Source organism: Mesoplodon bidens, assembly GCF_964165515.1.
Source record: "Mesoplodon bidens genome assembly, chromosome: 9".
In the NCBI taxonomy this organism is placed as follows: domain Eukaryota; kingdom Metazoa; phylum Chordata; class Mammalia; order Artiodactyla; family Ziphiidae; genus Mesoplodon; species Mesoplodon bidens.
The window spans coordinates 15,936,235-15,957,151 of NC_138166.1; the positions used below are offsets into that span (position 1 = coordinate 15,936,235).

Consider the following 20,917-nt stretch of genomic DNA (forward strand, 5'->3'; position numbering starts at 1 on the left):
TTTATTTGTTCATCCATTGATGGACACTTAGGTTGTTTTCATATCTTGGTTATTGTAAATAATGCTACAATGAACATGAGGATACAGATATTTCTTCAATATCCTGTTTTCGTTTCCTTCAGATATATTCCCAGGAGTAAAATTGCTGGATCATACAGTAGTTGTATTTTTAATTTGTGAGGAGCCTCCATACTGTTCTCCATAGTGGCTGCACCAGTTTACAATCCCACCAACAGCGTAGGAGGGTTCCCTGTTGTCGAAGTCCTCACCAGCATCTGTTATCTCTTGTCTTTTAACGATATGATAGTTGTTCTAAGGGACCTGACATGACACCTCATTGTGGTTTTGATTTGCGTTTCCCTTAAGATTAGCGATGTTGAGCACCTTTTCATGTACCTGTTAGCCATTCGTATATCTTCTTTGGAAAAATGTCTATTCAGGTCCTTTGCCCATTTTAAATTGGATGATTTGGTTTTTTGCTATCGAGTTGCAGTATTTTAATAACTATTATAAATGCAAAGGTTCTCAAAAGACAACCTATGGAATGGGAAAATATTTGCAAGTGATAGATCTAGTAAGGGGTTAATATCCAAAATATATAAAGAACTCTGGCAAAAAACAAATAAATATATAAAGTGCTTAGGACAGCACATGGTATATAGTAAATACTCTATTATGTCTGCCATTCTCAAACTTTTTAATCTTAGGACCTCTTGACACTATTATAAAATTGTTTAGTACCCACCAAAGCTTCTGGGTTATATTTATCAATATAACCCATATATGCTTATGGGTTATATTTATCAATATTTGCTATACTAGAAATTAAAACCAAGAAATTTTTTTAAAAATATTTGTTTATTTATTTACTTGGTTGTGCTGGGTCTTAGTTGTGGCACACAGCCTTCTCAGTTATGGCAGGTGAACTCCCAGCTGTGGCGTTCATGTGAGATCTAGTTCCCTAGCCAGGGATGGAACCCGGGCTCCCTGCATTGGGAGCGTGGAGTCTTTACCACCGTGCCACCATGGAAGTCCCTAAAACCAAGAAACTTTTAAAAAGGTTTATTTATGAAGTCATTTAAAATAACTACATGGTAACATCATTTTTAAATGAAAAATAACTACATTTTCCCACACACAATTTGTGAGAAGAGCGGCATTGTTTCACATTTTTGCGATTCTTGGTAGTGTCTGGCTTACTAGAAGATATTGGTACTTGGAACCATACCTGCTTCTGCCTTCAATCTGCTATAAGTCACACATCAGGAAGCCTTGGGAAAATTTCGTCGTACTCTCCTCAGAAAATGAGAGTGAAAAAGGCAAATCTCATTTTATTATTATTTGAAAAAGTTTTGACCTCATGGACCCCCTAAAAGGGTCTCAGGGACCCTCAAGAGTCATCATATTGAGTTACACCTTGAGGACCACCCCATGTTTTCTATGATTATTATTGTTATGGCTGTTGATGATGATGATGATGGAGAAAACCAGGATAGACGTGGATTTTCCAAAGTTAGAGCTATGTGTGAAATTCTCAGTGAAACTGGTTCTATGCAGACACTCGTTTAAAAGTGCTTGTCTTTGAAAGAGTGGAACCGGGTTTGGGTCAAAGTGCTGTGAACCTACTGATATTTGGAATAAATGGACAGTGGTATTTGGCTTTTTCAGGCATGTGAGCTCTAGCCATGAAATAAAGAGGAAAGTGTCCCCCTAGTGCACTGCTGCTGTAAGGAAACACACTGTGTGTTTGTACCACCACGGGAAATTTTCATGCGAAGTTATGTGTTAGCACTGGGCTCAGACACCAAAACTGCAGGTCGTACAATCAAACCCAGGAGCATTTTCATGCCTTTTTTCAAGGATGTTCAGGCAGAAGAAATATATTCTGGAAGACCAAAGTGCATAGCTGTAACCAAAGCATTGCATGAAAAGGGGAAAATGGAAATTAAGGGACATTTGCTCCCTCAGCTGGATTTTTCTGTTTTTATTGAGCATGGTCACCTGGTAAAAAAAAGATGATGATGTTGAAGATCTGATAATACATTAGTATATTCACAGGCTATCCTTGCCCAGAGACAACAGGGTGTTGAACTTCTCAGCTATTCGTTTCAAAGGCAAAATCTTGTCATTGCCTCTCAGGGGAAAAATAATGCTCCCAAACTACGTTGTAAAAGAAAACTAAATCACAGGTCCTCACAACCAATGGTGTCTGGCTCAGCATTGCCAAACCGCTATGGATGCTGTATCCCCTGGGTCTTGTTGTGTAGCAGTTTCTCTTCACCCCCTGTTCTCTTTTTTAAAAATAATCATTCTGCTTTTGGTACTTTTCCTGTCCTCAATTTCCCTAGAAATATGAAAATAACAACAACAAAAGATCCCAGAGTACAGAGTAGTTATACTGCTCAAGGACCCGTGGAAGTAAAATCCATCTAAAGTTGGGAATGTTTGGGGAAAATGATCATGGTTGAAAAGACAATTCTAGAGAAATGATCTACAAAACTTTAAAGTGGAGGCAAATGTGATATTGAGGAGGGGGTGCAAATAGAGATGGCAGCGGATTTCATTTGGCTTAAGGTGCCAAATGAAATTCCAGGAAAACTTGACCTTGAAAAAGAAGGTAGGAAATGAACCAAAGGGGAGTGAACTAAAGACTGTAGAAAGGGAAGTCCACGAGAAGGCTTGACTGTGTATTTCTACTCCCCCTGTGCTGTCTCTCATCCACCTGTTATCCTGATTCCTACATCAGCCTTGAAAATCATGCAACAACTACATGGTGAGCCATATTCTAGAGGATGCTTTGCCATGATTCATACTCTAGGAAGAAGGCTGAAGTCATGTGGCCATGTAAGAAGAACAGGGGTTGGGATATCTGGGGAAAAAATAAACAAACTGGTGGAGGAATGGTGAGATTAGACTTTTAGAGACCAGGAAACAAAGGAATAAAAAGCAAAAAATAGCAGAGAAATGATAAAACCATAGCAAATGAAGAAACAAACAATTAGCTAGAGATAGAACAAGTGTTAACGGAGAGAAAAGGCAGGTAGTACAGAACTGAAGTAAATGTGCATGTTGTGATGGCGTCAGCGGAAATAGATTAAGTAGAAGTGGCTTCTTCTTGGTGACTTTTTGAAAGTTTTCTTCTCACGGTTCTTGTGTTTTAGAGGCACTCAGCTGTGTTATCTCTTCTCACTTTAAACACTGCAGAGGATTTATTGAAAAACAGAGATGACCAATACCTCTACTCTATCTTGATTCCCTGTGCAGTATTTCTCTTTCAGTATCCTTAGGGTTTTAGTCATTAGGAAATTAAGGACATCTTGGGAAATAGAGCCAATATTTTATATTAACTATAAATGGAGTATAACCTTTGGAAATTGTGAATCACTCTGTCGTACACCTGGAACTTATATAATATTGTACAGCACCTATACTTCACTAACAAAAAGGAGAAATTAAGGACATCTCTATCTCATTTCCTGAGAAGTTGGGGACTGGGTCTGATCTGTGGTGACCTGTTTCTGTCTTATATACCAGATGGTCAGCTGTTGGGAAATGGGCATTTCTAGCTGATCTGTGATGCAAGGAGGGGGTCTTAAAGGATTGGAAAAAAGCATCATTTTCTGGAAATTGGGTGGGGAGAGGGGAAAGCAGAAGAGGTGATGGTAATGGTGACTATTTCACTTAAGGAATCTTCTTTCCTAAATTCTTTTGTGAACATGGGAGTAAAAGTTAGTTGAAATATTTCCTCTCCGTCTCCATTTGTTTTCCATTGCTTTAACCTTAAAAGTGCCTGCCACCCACACTGACAGAGGACCAGATGATTTTTCTCATGCTCTTCCCTTTGCCCTGAACAGAAAATATCCTCTGTTTGTATCACAAAATTCTTCCACCATCTTCACGGTGGTGAAGGATTCATCTTTCCTGGCTTCCTATGGTCTTTCCATATGGGAAAATAACTAACATTTGCTGCATACCTACAGAGTATAACTCAATAAGCTCTCAGAAGACATTATCTCCTTACCTCCTCACAGTACCCTTGAGGAGTTACAAGAGGAGAAACTCACGACACAGAGAAGTGGCCACTTTCTGAAGACCACACCCAGTCAGAGGTAAGGGCTGGAGGAGATCCTGACGCAAGCCTGTATGTTGTGATACCTAAAAATGTAAGCATCTTCCACCACATAGAATCAAACAATCCCCACAGATGAATTTTTTATGCATTTAGTTTATTTTTTAAAAGCAATCTGTGCTGTATGTAAGTCATTTACATGTGTCTGTGTTTCCTACTAAATTATGAATCTTTGAATGTTAAGAAGCAGATCTTATTCAAGTCTCTGTATTACCCAGAGTAACCTACCAGGAGATATTACTATTGATGCTAAATAGGGACTGTTAATTGAATAACTCAAAACTACCTTTGTGTTTTTATCTTTACATTCTTCCTGCCGTTGCCATGCTAGACCTGAACTTCATTCCTTCCATTTTATTTGGGCATGGGCAGGGTCTAGGGTCTCAACCAAATTTTACACCAAAGATGCCTTAATTCATGTCATCTGGAGACTTATTGTGGGGACTCCTAAGAAGAGTTCAGGTCATCAATTTTACCTTGGTTTCCTGGTTAGGACAATTTTAATCTACTGGACAACCCAGAACCACCAACTCATTCCAAATCAGTCTAATGCAGGGGTCAGGAACCTGGATTTCCCCTCAGATGAACCTTCCCTGCTGCTACTTGGCCGTGGGCAAGTTGCTTCATCCCTGAGATCCCTAGATTTTTCATCAGAAAAGGGATAATCATTCTCACCCTGAGGATTGTAGTGAAAATAAATCTCAAACTAAAATTATGATCCATACTGCCCTTCTCCAAGCTGGTTTTCCTCCTGATTCCCTAGTTCAGAAAATGGCATCACCCACTGTATGTTTTGTGGAATCCAGAAAGTCACCTCCTTCCAGTTCCACTACCCATCAGCCACCAAGTTCTGTGAATTTTACCTCTCATCTTGAAATCATCCAGTTCCGTGCAATACCATCACCACCCCCCTATAACTAATTGGTCTCACCAAATCCACTTTTATTACCCCCGCCCCAGCCCTAACTTTCCACGCTATAGCCAGAGACATCTTTCAAAATTTAAGTGTGAGACACTGCTAAAGTATTTTCAGTGGCTTCACCGTGCTCCTGGCTCAGGTAAAGAATCTTTGATACAACGGAAGAGACCCTATGTGCTTTGGTTTTCACCTCCAGCCTCTCTTTCCCTTCAAGTCTGTGCTCCACACAAGGCAGAAAGCTTTCCTTAAGCTTTTCCAATAAGCCACGCTCCTCCCCGCCTTTTGCACATTTCTTCTGCAGAGAATGTTTACTCCATCATACCCTTTCCCTTTTCTTCCCTAACATTCTTCCAATTTTAGTTTATTTCAAGTTAATTGCTTAATTCCCCTTTGCTCAACCTACACACACCCAAGACCAGGTCAATGCCTTTGATATAGGTTTTGCTTTCCTCCACCGCTCTCAGAATAATTAAAAATTTTACATTTCTGTGATTATTTGACAAGTATCTGATCAAACACTAGGATGTAAAAACCCTTGAGGAACTATGTTTTGCCGAAACTCAAGCACTTAACACAGCACCTGGCACATAGTACAGGCTCCATAAATATTTATTGAATGAGTCTGTACTGTACATATGGTAGCCGTTATTCTGAATGTCACACAACTCTGGTTTCATAGGAAAAGCTCCGTCTTTGGATTCCGAGCAGGTGTGAATCATGTCCCTGTTAATCTTGTGCAGTTATATATTTTCTGTAGGTCATCTGTAAAATGGGAATGACTGTCCCCGCCTCACTGAGTTGTTAAGAGGCTTTCGTGAGGTAACATAATATCAAGCGCCTGACAGAACCTGGCTCCGGGCTCCCCCAGCGTCGATAGTAATTACGGTAATTAACACAGGCCAGAAGGTCATGTAAATAACCCTAGTGTAAGCAAACAATTGTCCCTACGTCAAGCCGGACCACCTGGAGCTTCAAATGGGGGTCTTTGGCTTCATCCTTCAGCCTGCCCCCTACCCCCCAAACTGTCCAGGAAGCTTCGATCTCAGGGGGAGGTTGAGCCAGCAGGGAGGTGGCAGTGAGAGGATCCCCGCGCTGCGCTGCAGAGGTGAGAACGACAGCCCAGCCCCTCCTCCGCAACTTTCCCGGTCCCGCCGCGCTCCCTGTCTGTCTGCCTGTCTGTCTGTGTGTCTGTGTCTCCCTGTCCCAGGAAGGCGACGCCAGGAGCGCCCGCGCCCCACCTGCCTTCTGCGAGCCCTCAGGCTTTGGGCAACTTTGGCAGAGCCCTCCCGGGTCCCACGGCGACCCCGGCCCAGATTTCCGGGCTGGGGAGGCGGGGGGCTGTCCCCGCCTCCCCTTCCCCGGCCAGAGGTGGTGACCGACGCGCCAGCAGCGTCTGATCTGGGGTGACTGCAGAAACACCCGTGTGTGTCCGTGTCTCCAGGAGCAGGGACGGGGTGTCAGTGCTATCTGTGCATTTTAATCATGTCTAGGAGGACCTTTCCCGTCGTCAGTTCTCAGGAGGGCTACACAGTTGGTGCAGTTTCTTTTTTTGTTTGGGGATGCAGATTTAAGGGTGTGTGTGTGTGTGCGCGTGTGTGTATGTAAATCTTTATATTGTGAGGCAACACTTAATGAGAAGTCGATGAGATTTCAATCCTTGGTTCTGTTCTCTTAAAGCTTTCTTTAAACATGTTGGAAATTGTTTTTCTTTTTTTCTCTTTTCTTTCTTGAAGTTCCTTGTACTTAATTTTCAAGGGATGATACAATACAACGTTATATATAAGAATATATATTCTCTATTAAACATTTCTCATCACTCCTTTACCTCTCAAGCTTAATGTTAGTTTTGAACCTTGAAAAAACATCCCCATTTTAATAACACGAAGTATTCCTGTAAATTCTTTTTGGAAAAGTGAGAGTACACCAACTGATGAACTTAAGTTTAAAAAGTGGACAAACGCAAACGTCAGTAACTCCACAAAGCCACCAAATTAATGGATACTATTTATGGTTTTGGATTTTCAAAGAGCAACTTTGGAATATCTGTCAGGTTGTTTTGAAAATCAGGTTCTGATCTTAATCCTGAAAGGGTTAAATAACTTCTAGGTGATATTCATGTCACTCTTACAATAGCTGACTCATAATACATCAACAATCTATCCTAGGGTGTGTGGGATGAAATAGCTTAAATTAAATGAAAAAAAGTTGAAATTTTTGTTATCACGTTGCATCAGTTTAGACGAGCTGCAAATAAATCATATCCGAACCTTTTAAAAGATAAAAAGTTTAGTGACTACTATTTACACACTTTGAATATTTTACATTTGTGTGGTCATCGCAGTTTACACAAATGATTGTGTATGTTCGTTTCCAATTAACAAATAGCAAGGTATCTGTTATTCAATGGTGAACATTTCATGCTTTTCCATAAAGGTGACATTATATAAACTGAAGAGATTAGTGCATATTATCAAAAGGTCATTTAGAGAATCTGAAGATAAAATCATTAGGGACAGGTTAAGAGAAATAAGACAATGAATTATCATTGAAAAAAATTATATGGTGGCATAGAAATCAAAGTCTCCATTAGTACATGAAATAGTTAATTTTATTTTTGTTTTAAACATAGGTTTCCAGAGCATTTTAAAAAAAAAGATCCTCTGAGGTTTGTTAAACCTTTAGTGGGAGATTACAGCCAATGTTTTGTCTTTGGTGAATAGCTGTTTGTCTCACTTTATTTACTTGGTATTGGATATTTGTCAATGTCATTTCATATCTACAGAAGATTCTTACGCTCTGTGGAGGTAGTGAATGTGTGTGTGCATGTCTGCCGGAGGTCACATGACAGTTTCATCCTATTTGGTGGAGCAGCTTGACTTTTTTCCCCCCTTGCTTTTGGTGATGGTTGTGAGTGCAGAAGTTGATTGACAGATGCGTGCCAGAAACCCCCATTCTCCTTTTCAAAGACAACATATGATGGATTGCGATCTCTCAGCCCAGCAGGACACGGGGACCATGCGAGCTGTAATTGGTCAGGTATGGAGTCAGCCATTTCTCAACTCCCCTTTTTTCCACAAGGGTCTCACCATATGATTCACATAATTCATATTTACAGTACCATCTTTCTATCTGTATCTTCAGCTACCTGCCAGCATAGCGCTGAAAGTGTGAAAGGGAAAAGGCACCCATTAAAATCTAGCTAGGAAAGCTCAGCTCAAACTTCAATGTGATGCTTACAAACCCAAACTAATACAACCACAAAAAAGAAACCCCAAAGAACAAATTTATTTATCATTTGGCCTGAATGTTTAAAAATATACTTTTTTTAGAATTTATTTTCCGTTAAGATTGTGATCTCTGGAAGAAAGTGTGAGAAGAGGATAAAGTGTTATGTTTTCTAGGTAGTTAACAATTTTCTGTTCAATGTTTTGATTTTGGCTATATTCTCTCTCGCTCTCTCTCCCTTGCTCTATGGAAAATATAAATATATAGATACACGTGCCTTTACTCCCAACCTAGATAATGTGTGATCGAGCCTGGTTAGATGTATGTAGTAGTGGTCTTGGCCGCTGCGGACGGGCAGGCTGCAAATTAAACACTGCCACAGCCTGAAAGGTCCAGGTGGTCTGCCTGCGCCTCCTAATGCAATCCACACAACAGCTTTAATAAACAGCTCTATTTAGTGCCTCCACCCTGTATCTAGGGAGGTGAACTGGTCTGGGGCTGCTGTGATGAAATGCCAGAAGAATATCTCTCAGAGGCCTCACAAGCTGATTTTTAGAGCTTTCCCGTTCTGTTCTGTCGTCTTTGTCTTCTTCCAAATGGGTCAGTGAGTCTTGCTCTTTCTGTTTCGGTGCTTTCTGTGAAATCAGTAGTTTCAGTTTGTGTTTAAATGTTTGCGGCGTGAGCTAAATCAGAAGAGGAAAGGGTCATTGTATTTTCATTTGCCTTCCAATAACTGAAGGGATGAGAGGAATGAGCGTGCCCTGCTGCAAAGGAAGGGTGATTTTTCTGCCTGTGATGGGGGTGGGGTGAGGAAAAAGGGAATATATGTGGTTGCTTTCTGGTTTGCTTTTTTTGTGTGTAATGTATTTTTGACCAAAATTTTTCTCAGTTATCTCTGCTTACTTAGGAACTGTTAACTCATAAATCAGAATATGCTTACGAATATTGAAGAACTCCTAAAAGTTTTTTTTTTCCTTTTTTTTCCCCCACACTTTCCAATCAAGACAGGCTGGCAAGGTGATGACCTAAAATTTGTTTGCTGTATGTTAATAGTATGGATGGAAATATACCGTCAACAAAATTATAGCAAAGCACTTTAGGGGTCTGAAAGCACATGGTTTATTAATACCAGCATGCTTCATAATGTATTTTTAGATGGAAAATGTCAGATATATAATACGGTGTTTCCACAGGCTCATACTGTTTTAAAAGCCGTAGATAGCTGCTTCTACAGAACAGTATTTTTTAAAACTTTCAAGTTGGTTTTTGTGTTACAGACATATATAAAGTGAAGTCTCTGGGCATATATTTGTCAGGAAAAAAATATGTAAAGACTGATTTTATATACTGTTAGTACCCATTTCAATATAAGTATTCACTGATGAGCAAGCGTGTGAAATATAGCTAAAATAATTGTGCCATGTGGAATGAAATACATACCTGTGAAAATAGATAGCCTTTTCATGTAGAAATAAAACTTGAGCTCTGATAACTGTCTTGTCCTGCTAAATAAAACTTTTCTTAGTTGGCAAGCATGTTCTCTCTTCTGTAGACCACAGTACGGCCTTAATACTGTGCAAAATTACTGTGTTTCAGTACCAAATAAGAAAAAGGATTTCCTTTCATATATATTTCCCTTAGCTGGGAAAAGAAGCTTGGTTAAAAAAAACAGAAGAGATATTTCTAATTTGTTATTCAATATTGTTTATTGGAAATAATTGCTCATGTATATACTTTTAAAAGGTTCAAGTAGATACTGAAAAAAAAAAAAAGGAATTGGCATACACTTTATAAATACCAGACTTAAACTTCGAATTTGTCAGGATTTCATATTGGTTGCTATTATTACATCGCTCTGTATTTTGTGTGTACTTTAAGTGATTTTTAAAGGCTTTTAAGTGTGTCCAGGAACTATATATGTTAATTACTCGCTATGGATACTTACTATACTTACTAAATAGTTGCATCAAAGTAGCCAGTTTTTTTCTGAAGATTTCATTTCTCATAAATTATTTCTTAAAAAAAAAACCCAGATACTTATGTCGAGCTTGTAAATTATAAAAGCAGTTGTTCTGAAGGTTGTAAAATTTTCTGTACTAAATATGTACAAAAACTATTTTGTACATTTTTAGTTCAGAAACTGAAACACTAATATTCAAGAGCAAAGAAAAAGAGCATCCTGTCCCATATACATACTATTAAAATCAAAAAACCTAATTGAACCCATATCTATAGATATAAAAAGAAAGATGACATCCAGATTTGAAATGATTTCCTTTTAACTGTTATAGCACAGGTAGGAATATTGGCTCAAACCACTACTTCTAACAATAAGGACAAGAATGTGAAAATAATTTTTCTTGCTTTTTAGTCACTCATAACCAGAAAGAGGTGGTTTATTTTTCAGCTTTTGATTTCAATATCATCTTTTCCCTACTCAGCAGGTGTGAATCAGTCTCAGTTGATGATACAAATTTTTGTCTTCCTTCTCAAAATACGTATTGGAATGATAATTATTTTTGTCCTTTTATTTTTTCTGGTCTGAGTTCCGTTCCTACATGGCTTTAAGTTGGAGGAGCAAATCACTAGTTTTCAATGATATTTTCCATTCAGAATACTGAAAGATTCCCGTGAAATAGGGTCTTCAGGTTTTTTTCATTCATCTCTGGGATCGCATATCTAGATGCTTCCACTGGAGGGGAAGAGGGGACTTCTCTGCGTTGCTGGTCATGATCCAGCTCGGGAGAGTGCAGTGGCTTCGTGGAAGAGATAGAAGAGATGTTGTTGTACGTGCCTTTCCCCCAGGGCCTTCCCTTCCCCAAGCAAGCAATTAAGCAGTCTAGTACTTAAGAACAAACTCCCAGCCTGGTATCTCAAGATAAAGAAACTTGGTTCATTCATACAGTTTCTGGGAAATCAAACCAGATTTTTGATAGTCATCTGTAGCAAGCTTCCTAACCCTTGGAACCATAGGAGGGATTTTACCTTCAGATGATTTTCAAATCAATTCAAATTAAATAGTTAAGCAGGTTCTGACCAGTGGGTCTGAATATCATTTTTAAAATGAAGACACATTTCTACCTCTCATGGTCATTCAATGTTCACTGCATCTTTTTTGCAGACCTGAGCTGGTGGCCTGTGAGTGACAGCTTAGTTTATCAGTATTACAGACCTCTTGGTTTTTTTTTTTGTTTTTTTTTTTTTCTCATCTCATGCAGACGGGTCATCGTGTCCAATCCTTCTGGCACTGCTGTCCCAGAGGACCCTAGGCTAGCCTGCCATCTTTATGTGCAGGCCTGAGGGTCCGGGCTTGGCTGCGTGTTTCTATATACTGACTTCTGGAAATATTATAGGACAGAGGATATTAAATTAGTTGTTAATAAAAACAACAGATGAGGCAAATTAGATAAAAATATGTATCAGGCACATCTAAGAGTTTGCTGGGAATGGGAGAGACAGCTGGATAAAAGGGCTCTAGTGTGCATGCCCAGTGGACATGGCTGAAGTACTTGGAGAAGAGGAAAGAAACCATATTTAACAGCATGGGAGGTGCAATCAAAAGCTGTTGCAATTTTCCTTACCAGTAAAATGGGTCTTTTTTTTTTTCAAGGTAGATTTGGACAATTTAAAGTGTTTGAAAGTGGCACCTTAGAAAGTGAAGGCAGTTGTCTGAGACCATACTCAGTGACTGTGCTAAGAGCTCAGAAGGGGAGTGAGTGTGGGTAACTGGGTGCATTTGGCTTAACAGTACCTCAGTGCATGTTTTTTCATATGAGGGTTCTAGAACACACAAATATTTCGTTGTTCTAGCATCAAAACAATTTTATAGGTCAGTTTGTTTATACCCTCCCTTGTTCCAAACAGTATTTTAATGATGCTTTAAGAACTATGTGCTTACCTAGAACATAGTCAAGCTGATGTGTGAAATGGAGGTGGCCTAGGGAGAGGGGACCCTGACAGTGTGTAAATTATACACTTGCAGATTGTTCTCAGTCCATGGAGACTGCTTTTCATACCCCTTCTATAAAAATTAAACTTTGAGGCTAAACTAACCCAGTTTTATGTGTGCCAAGCATAACTCTCATATACTTTAGAGTCATTTTTTGTAGGTGTGAATGCCCACCTTTCTTTGAAATTGACCTATTTGCTTCAACAAATTTATATATTTTGGGGATGTGTAATTATTATTGTTTGGATTTAATTGAGAATACTTTTTTCAAGGTATTATTATAGGTAAATCATCTACTAGAAAAATACAAATTAATTAACGATTATTCTTTCTGCTGCTAGTATGCCTTTTGTAAGTGCGGAACTCACCAAAATTGAATTTGTACTGTGTATTTCTAACTGACCTTAAACATTTCATGCAATATTCCACTTATACTTGGAGGAAAGTTGATGTTAGCTTTTTATATTCTATCAGATGAACTCAGTTTTTATTACCTTTAAAATAGTTTTAAATTGAAGTTAACTATGTAACTTGAGCAGGTGTTTAAATTGTAAAGCCAATTTTGTCCCTTAAAGTAAAATCTGTCAATACAGTAATAATACTATACAGTAATATTAATAATAATACTGAACAACCAGCACATGAAATGTTTTTTTTTTTTGTAAATTTATTTATTTATTCTTGTCTGTGTTGGGTCTTCATTTCTGTGTGAGGGCTGTCTCTAGTTGTGGCAAGCGGGGGCCACTCTTCATCGCGGTGCGCGGGCCTCTCATTATTGCGGCCTCTCTTGTTGCGGAGCACAGGCTCCAGATGCGCAGGCTCAGTAGTTGTGGCTCATGGGCCCAGTTGCTCCGTGGCATGTGGGATCTTCCCGTACCGGGGCTCGAACCCGTGTCCCCTGCATTAGCTGGCAGATTCTCAACCACTGCGCTACCAGGGAAGCCCTGAAATCTGGTTTTGAAACTAAATTTTCTATTCTATTTCTAAGGCCAATTAATGAAACTCTATATACTATTCAAGTATTATTTCAATGCTTAAGAATTTAAAGCTTTTGAATTCATATATCTAGAATACAGAGAGAGGTTGCTGAAACATTTCACATATGAATGCTTATGAAGGAAAGTTTGAATGTATATGTTTCCTATGTGTAAAATCTATAGTACTTGTTCTGTAGGTCATTGAAAGAGGTATTCCTTCCTTGACCATTTCTTTGCTGTGTCAGCTGCATTTAATCATACAGTTTAAAGCATCTTTCTCTTTTCAACTTTATTGTTTACCAAAATTACAGTTTAACTAACATGTTCACAAATATTGAAAAACTCCACTTTTCAATCTCATTATGATATCATATAAGCTGATGCTTTTTTTTCTAATGCTTGATTGAGTAGAAAATAAAGTTGTGAAATAAAATGCAAATATAAAAGGATCAGACCTGAAGAAACAATGTGCAAAGAGGTAAATATTGACCTGAATTTGAATACTAAAAGAAAATCCAAATTACAAATCTTTTTTTTTTTTTTTTTTGCGGTACGCGGGCCTCTCACTGTTATGGCCTCTCCCGTTGCGGAGCACAGGCTCCGGATGTGCAGGCTCAGCGGCCATGGCTCACGGGCCCAGCTGCTCCGTGGCACAAACCCGTGTCCCCTGCATCGGCAGGCGGACTCTCAACCACTGCGCCACCAGGGAAGCCCTACAAATCTTTTAAATAATTTTGTATTTTATAGCCAAACTTTTACTTGAGAGATAATAGCCGCTCTAAATATAATTTCAAGCCTGCCTTTATATTCTTCTTTTTCCCCTTCCTTCTTTTTGCTTTTTTGGTAGGTGAAATGTGTGTCCAATAAAGTAAATTACTGAGTGAAGCCTTGTTCTGGGATCACATGTCAATTACTCTGTTGACTCATAATGTCTTGAGCTGATCCAAAGTTGTAATCAAAATTTATAGAAGGGGTTGTGAGAGGTTGTCATTACATTTCAGTAAGATTCGTTTTTCTTTCTAGCTATTATTGTCTCGTTCTTCCCAGTTATACCACGTGAGCCAATTTTGGTGAAAATTTACTAATTATTATTTGATAAATTCTTTCCTGTTTACCCTATGCTTGTATTGTTTTCTTTAGCCCAACTGTAAATAACCATATTATTGTTATTTCAATGCTACCACTTCTCCTAAATATAAAACCTTTGTATGTAAGTAGTAGCAAGATAATTGAAAACATCTCTGGTTGTTTATATTAAAGGCAACTCTGTAGATTTTAAGAACACTTTATTTTTCAAGGGGCTGGTTTCAGAAAATAGCTTTTTGTTTTATCACTAGCTTTAAAACCCCCGTGATATGAAGGACTCTTTTTTCCAAAGAGAGAGATTAGCTGTTGGTACTTGGTACTGATTCTAGGTGAACTGTCACCTTATTCCCTTAGCAGCATTTTTCTAACCAGAGAACAAGAAATAAAAATTGAGAATCAACAGAATATTCTAAATTTCACCTATGTTCAGCCCACCCCCTCCCCCAGGGGGGTGGATTATTCCAGTGGGAAGAGATACTCCTACAATATCCAGCTCCCACCTCCTAAGGTCAAAGATGCAAATCAACGTGTTGACACCTTGAATGAAAAGAACATAGTTACTCAAACTCATTGCTCTGGTATTTTGCTCTCTTCCTTCAGTGTCATTTTTCCATCAGCCTTTCTTCTCTTTTCCGCTGTAATCCAGAGTCAGTCGGATGAGTCATAAGTGAAAAGTGAATCCTCGTGGGCTGCCCAGGCAGCAAAGGGCACTGGAAAGAGAGACAAGACCTGAAGCAAAACAAAGCAAAACGTTAGTGGAAAATTCACCAACACAGTTGCTTCTGTAGGTAGTGTTTTCAGTAAGGTATTTTGTAAGCATCTTTCATCTCGTCTAGCAATAGTAGAGCACACAAATAGGCAGTGAAACAATAGGACAGGACAAATAAACATTTAAAACAAAGCCAAAAGGAAAAAAAATTAGCTTCACAATGCTGGAACACGAATTTTAAAATTAAGAAACACTTTTTTTCTGGAGCTTTTTACAAGAGTGTAACCAGTGCTTGGGTGTTGTGAAATAGCAACCTTATTAATAATATACATGTTTCTGGTGGTTATTATAATGCTGACTCTGCATATTTTATGACTTTGATTTCTCATGATTAATTGGAAACTATTTTAAGAAGTGAACATCGATCTCTAACACCTAAAAACTTAAAGAAACACGTATACTTAAAAAATATTAAATACCTGTTACATGGTGTTTTTATTTTTATTTATTTAATTAATAAATAAATAATTTTATTTATTTATTTATTTATTTATTTTTGGCTGCATTGGGTCTTCTTTGCTGTGCCTGGGTTTCTCTAGTTGCGACGAGCAGGGGCTGTTCTTAGTTGCAGTGTGCAGGCTTCTCATTGCGGTGGCATCTCTTCTTGTGGAGCACAGGCTCTAGGCATGCGGGCTTCAGTAGTTGTGGCACTCAGGCTCAATAGTTGTGGCTTGCGGGCTCTAGGGCACAGGCTCAGTAGTTGTGGCGCACAGGCTTAGTTGCTCCGTGGCCTGTGGGATCTTCCCTGATCAGGGTTTGAACCCGTGTCCCTTGCATTGGCAGGTGGATTCTTAACCACTCCGCCACCAGGGAAGCCCTACGTGGTGTTTTTAGCCTTGATCGGATGAACTCAGGTAAACTCTTCTTTGAAACAACAAAGTGCTTTTTTAAAGTGCAGAACTTATACAGAGGCTTTTTTTTTTTAATGAAAGAAACAATGTGCCAAGAGGTAAATATTGACCTGAATTTGAATACTAAAAGAAAATCCAAATTACAAATCTTTTAAATAACTTGTATTTATAGCCAAACTTTTACTTGAGAGATAATATTGTTGAGAATGAGAGGCAAATATTGTTTATTTTGAGAGTGAGAGGCAAAGATTGCACCAGCACAGAAGCATGCACCAGAAACCCTAATGGATATTGAGGATATATGAAAAGAAAGGTAGATGTTTCTTAGATGTTCAGTGGTATTCATCCAAAGCTGAAGGGTAGCATGGGTAAGAATGGAGCCAGGCGCACAATATCAGGCTATGGCAGGCCAGATTTGCTTGTTAGAGCTAGTTAATTCTGTAAGCCTTAAATGATACTCAAAAGCAAGGCTCTTTCAACCTTTTGGAGAAAAGGTTGAGAGTTGGGACAAATGTAAAATTCTGCTTAATGTGCACAAATAAAGCCAAGAACATCAGGCTCATTGCACTTCGAGTCAGCCCTGATGATTCATCATGATGGTCAGGGCAAACCGTGGTCTCTGGGTTGAAACAATCTTATCCTTTTTTTAAAAAAAAAAAAACAGAATGTTCCAGCTTGGATCTTATATCCTTAGGGTTCCTATATTGAATTCCGAATCGGGAAACTTAATCTTGCAGCCAGATTTGACAAGATGTTGGCTGAGTGGTAGGCAGAAGTGATGATTGTGGGATGAAAGGCCCCAGGTCAGAATTTGGGAAAATAAGAGATTTTGTGGAAATTTGGCTGTGATATAAGAACCCCCAGTTTGAAAATTTCTCACTACTCATATTAGCAGATGGTGTTCAAGGGTATGAAAAATAGATCACTGCTGTATTCATTTTCTCTGCTTCAAATCTTTAACAGAGGAGTTTTTACACATTCTTAGGTGTATTTCTTAGTGTATTTCTAATGTTGCTAATATAAAAGGTGTTTGTAGTAATAGTCAAAAGGTTTCTGGGAACAATGAATAACATTATGGCTCAAATCTAAGACAGTCATACTTTGTTCCTGGCAAAATGTTAATACTTAATTTAGGAACTAAAGTTGTTTCTTTTTGGAAAACTTTATCCATTTGTAAACAAACCTATGTCTAGAATTCCAGAGATTAAGGAATTTAGAGTAAAAATGAAAATGAGGCAATCTAATTAGTGAAAACACATATGCACATCCCTTAGCCATTTTAAGGATACTTGATGATTTAACCTCTAATAACCTAAAAATACTTTAACTCTCTGTTTTCAATTTTAATACATGAAAAAATTATGGTTGCTGTTTAGTTAAAATACTCCCCCGCTCAACTAAGTTGTTCAAGACAATGGAAAAATACTTTGCAACTTCTAGAAATCAAGATCATAGTAGAAATTTGAACACACAGTTGATCAGTATACTGCAAAAAGATGATTACTGTGGTTATTTCCTTCCCAAAACAGGGGGTTTAGCGGTGTACTTCTATTTTATAGCTGCTTTCAACAAGTGCTGAAACATATCAACTGGGATTGTTTTATCTCCTTCTACCATGATTCATCATATAGAAATTAAACAGCTAGTTCGGGCAGAGAGTGAAGAATCTGAGTAAAACCTGCAGAACATGAATACAATTCTTTTTTTTGGACCAGAGCAAGGTTTATTGTAGGGCCAAGCAAGGAGAGCAGGAGGCTATTGCTCAAGAAACCTGAACTCCATGAATACAACTTTTATATGCATATGATAGAGGCAAGTTACAGAATGGAATCCAACAAGTCTTTTAAAATGTTTTATTCAACAAATTATAAAAGTCATGCATGCTTATGACAAACAATTTCAACAACACAGGAAAGTATAAAGTGAAAGATAAAGTACCCCATCATTTCACTCCTCACAAATGATAATCATCAATAATTTCTTATGTATCCTTCCAGAAATTTTCTCTTCACGTGTAAGCATAGAAAATCTTTATACAACCCAAGTAGATCCATACTGTACAAAGAGTTTTGCAAACTATTTTCAGATTTTAAAAATGTATTTTAGCATGTCATATTACTACCAGTAGATCTGTACCCTTCTCTATAATATTCCCTTTTATGGATACATTAATTTATTTAACCAGTTCTCTCTTTCTTTAATTTAAAAAATTTTTTTAATTGAAATATAGTTGATTTACAATGTTATGTTAGTTTCAGGTGTACAACATGATTCAGTTACATATATATATTCTTTATTTACATTCTCTTCCATTATAGGTTATTGCAGGGTATTGAGTATAGTTTCCTGGGCTATTCAGTAAGTCCTTGTTGGTTATCTATTTTAGGTACAGTAGTGTGTATATTTTAATTCCAAACTCCTAATTTTAACCAGTTCTCTTTTTTTAAAAAATTGAGCTATAATTGACATTTAACATTATATTACTTTCAGGTATAGAACATAGGGATTCAATATTTGTATATATTGTGAAATGATCACCACAATAGCTAACCAGTTACCTCTTGGTGAGCATCTAGATTTTCAAATATAATTTCATCTCTGCAATGAGACTAACAGCATGGATGTTTCACTTCTCTTAGCATAAAAAATTCCAGAATCTTTTGCCTTACCAAAAGAACTCTAAGTAGTAACTCCTAAAAAAGGTGAGGTGTAATATTAAAAGTGAAGGATAGCTTATGCCACAAGAATAGATATTTATCACTTATATATTAAAAACTCAAACCGGGTTTCCCTGGTGGCGCAGTGGTTGAGAATCTGCCTGCCAATGCAGGGGATACGGGTTCGAGCCCTGGTCTGGGAAGATCCCACATGTCGCAGAGCAACTGGGCCCGTGAGCCACAACTACTGAGCCTGAGCGTCTGGAGCCTGTGCTCCACAACAAGAGAGGCCGCGACAGTGAGAGGCCCGCGCACCACGATGAAGAGTGGCCCCCGCTTGCCACAACTAGAGAAAGCCCTTGCACAGAAACGAAGACCTAACACAGCCAAAAATAAATAAATTTATTTAAAAAAAATCAAACCAATTCAAATAACAATAAAGATCACAATATTGTATTTAGTGACAAAGAAGTAAGAATAAGAGATAATAACATAAAGTGACTGTTCTCATTCAGATATACTATGACTTTAAAACCTCTGTGTGTGTTCCAAGCTGAACAAAATGCATAACTTCTTTTCTTTCATGGGCCTCAATGCTATTTATTAAGATAATTGACAGAGATATATGCTTCCAATGCATTATTCAGTTAGTATACCTAGATTAGTGAAAAGGAGACCAAAAGAGATTCATGGTAATTAATGTCAGTTAAATTCCTCTTTTCTGTATTCCATATTGTCAGACCAATCCTTCAACCATGATTCGTAGGTTAAATAATGCAGTCAGGAGAAGGGCTGAATCAAAACTAATCAGACATAGTGTTGAAATCAACTAATTTAGGGTTCTGGTAAAGTAGACAAAATAGACGCTACTTAAATATTTAAGAGAATGTGAAAAGTTATGTTTTACATTTCTTTTAGGATATGGCTCTCATTCATCTTAACCACATCATTTCACATGCAGTAAACTGAAAAGAGAAGTGGGAAGTAATGAAATAGTGTTTGTATAAGAGATGGAAGTGTGGGTTGACTGTGATATCTTCCACTGCACAGATTCCCTGAACTGATTCTAGGAAACTCCCAGTTGGGTGGGTATATGCTTCCTCCTTTTCTGTTCTTCCCTACAGATGCTGGGACAAGTAACCTGGATAGGAAATGATCATGCTTCATGTATAGCCTTAAAAGTAGCTGACTCCCTCACGTAAAGCTCAAAGGAGGCTTTCAAGACCAAATTGCAGAGCAGCTCTGATATTAATAGTTTCATTTGAAACCCACAACTCTGAGAAGTAGATCCAAGTCATCATTCCCATTTTATGAAAGTGAAAACTGCTCAGAGAGGTTATAGGTCTTATTTATATCCATATTGCTAGTAAGCAGAAGTGAGGTTTGAACCCAGATATTCTTTCTAGGGTTCACTGTTTTCCCTCTACACCAGTTCTTAACCCTGGCTGTCTTTTAGAATCACCTGAGGCAACAGTGGAAAAATTTACTGATATGCAGGACCAGTCCCCAGAAATTCTGATTCGCTTTCCCTGGGTAGGATCTGAGTATTAGTTTTTGTTTTTGTTTTTAAAAAGCGTTACGGGTATTTCTAATGCACTCCATCACAGTGCCTCTTAAATTGAATGAATGTTATTTTAAATGAAATGAGGTAATGAAGATGAAACAGTGTTGACCCACCCTGCGCCCCACACATACACACACACAATCATAAAAACACAGGAGAAGAATGGAGGGAATTTAGTGTGGTATTTATTTCGTGTGTGTGTGTGCGTGTGTGCGTGTTTGTGTTTCAGCCGGAAGCTTGTAAGCTTTGTTGAATAGCCAAGAAAATGTTTGATAACATTTTATTTTTAATTTTTGAATTTTATTTTATTTATTTTTTTATACAGCAGGTTCTTATTAGTCATCAATTTTATACACATCAGTGTATACATGTCAATCCCAATCACCCAATTCATCCCACCACCGTCCCCACCCCACCATGGCTTTCCCACCTTGGTGTCCATACGTTTGTTCTCTGATAACATTTTTCATCCAGAAAAGAGCTAGATATTTAGTCATTTGAAAAATAACATCACTAGCAATAGCCTACCAATTAGTGAGTACTTACTAGGTGCCAGGAACTTTACAAGCGTGGTTGAATCCTCACAGCAACTCTGTGAGGTAGTTACTGCTATTGTTTCCATCTCACTCATTAGGTGACACACGAAGTGGCAAAAGTTTGCATGGACAGTAAGTGGCAAAGCTGGAATTTGCCCTAAGGATGTTGGAAGCCAGGGTGTGAATCCTTAAACATACACAAAATCACAGAATTGAACCATGGCCCTAAACATTACCTGTGGAAAAGTCTTAGAT

At 38.2% G+C, this 20,917-nt stretch overlaps 1 protein-coding gene across 1 annotated transcript in view; it reads left to right on the forward strand.

The window, feature by feature from the left end:
* Positions 1 to 7,979: 7,979 nt before the first annotated feature.
* POU6F2 (POU class 6 homeobox 2) overlaps positions 7,980 to 20,917 on the forward strand; it is a gene marked incomplete at its 5' end in the record, with an annotated part of 481,865 nt that continues 468,927 nt past the window's right edge. The window contains one exon of the mRNA XM_081244434.1: positions 7,980 to 8,084. Coding sequence (XP_081100560.1) covers positions 7,980 to 8,084 — 105 coding nt within the window. The remainder of the gene's footprint in view (positions 8,085 to 20,917) is intronic.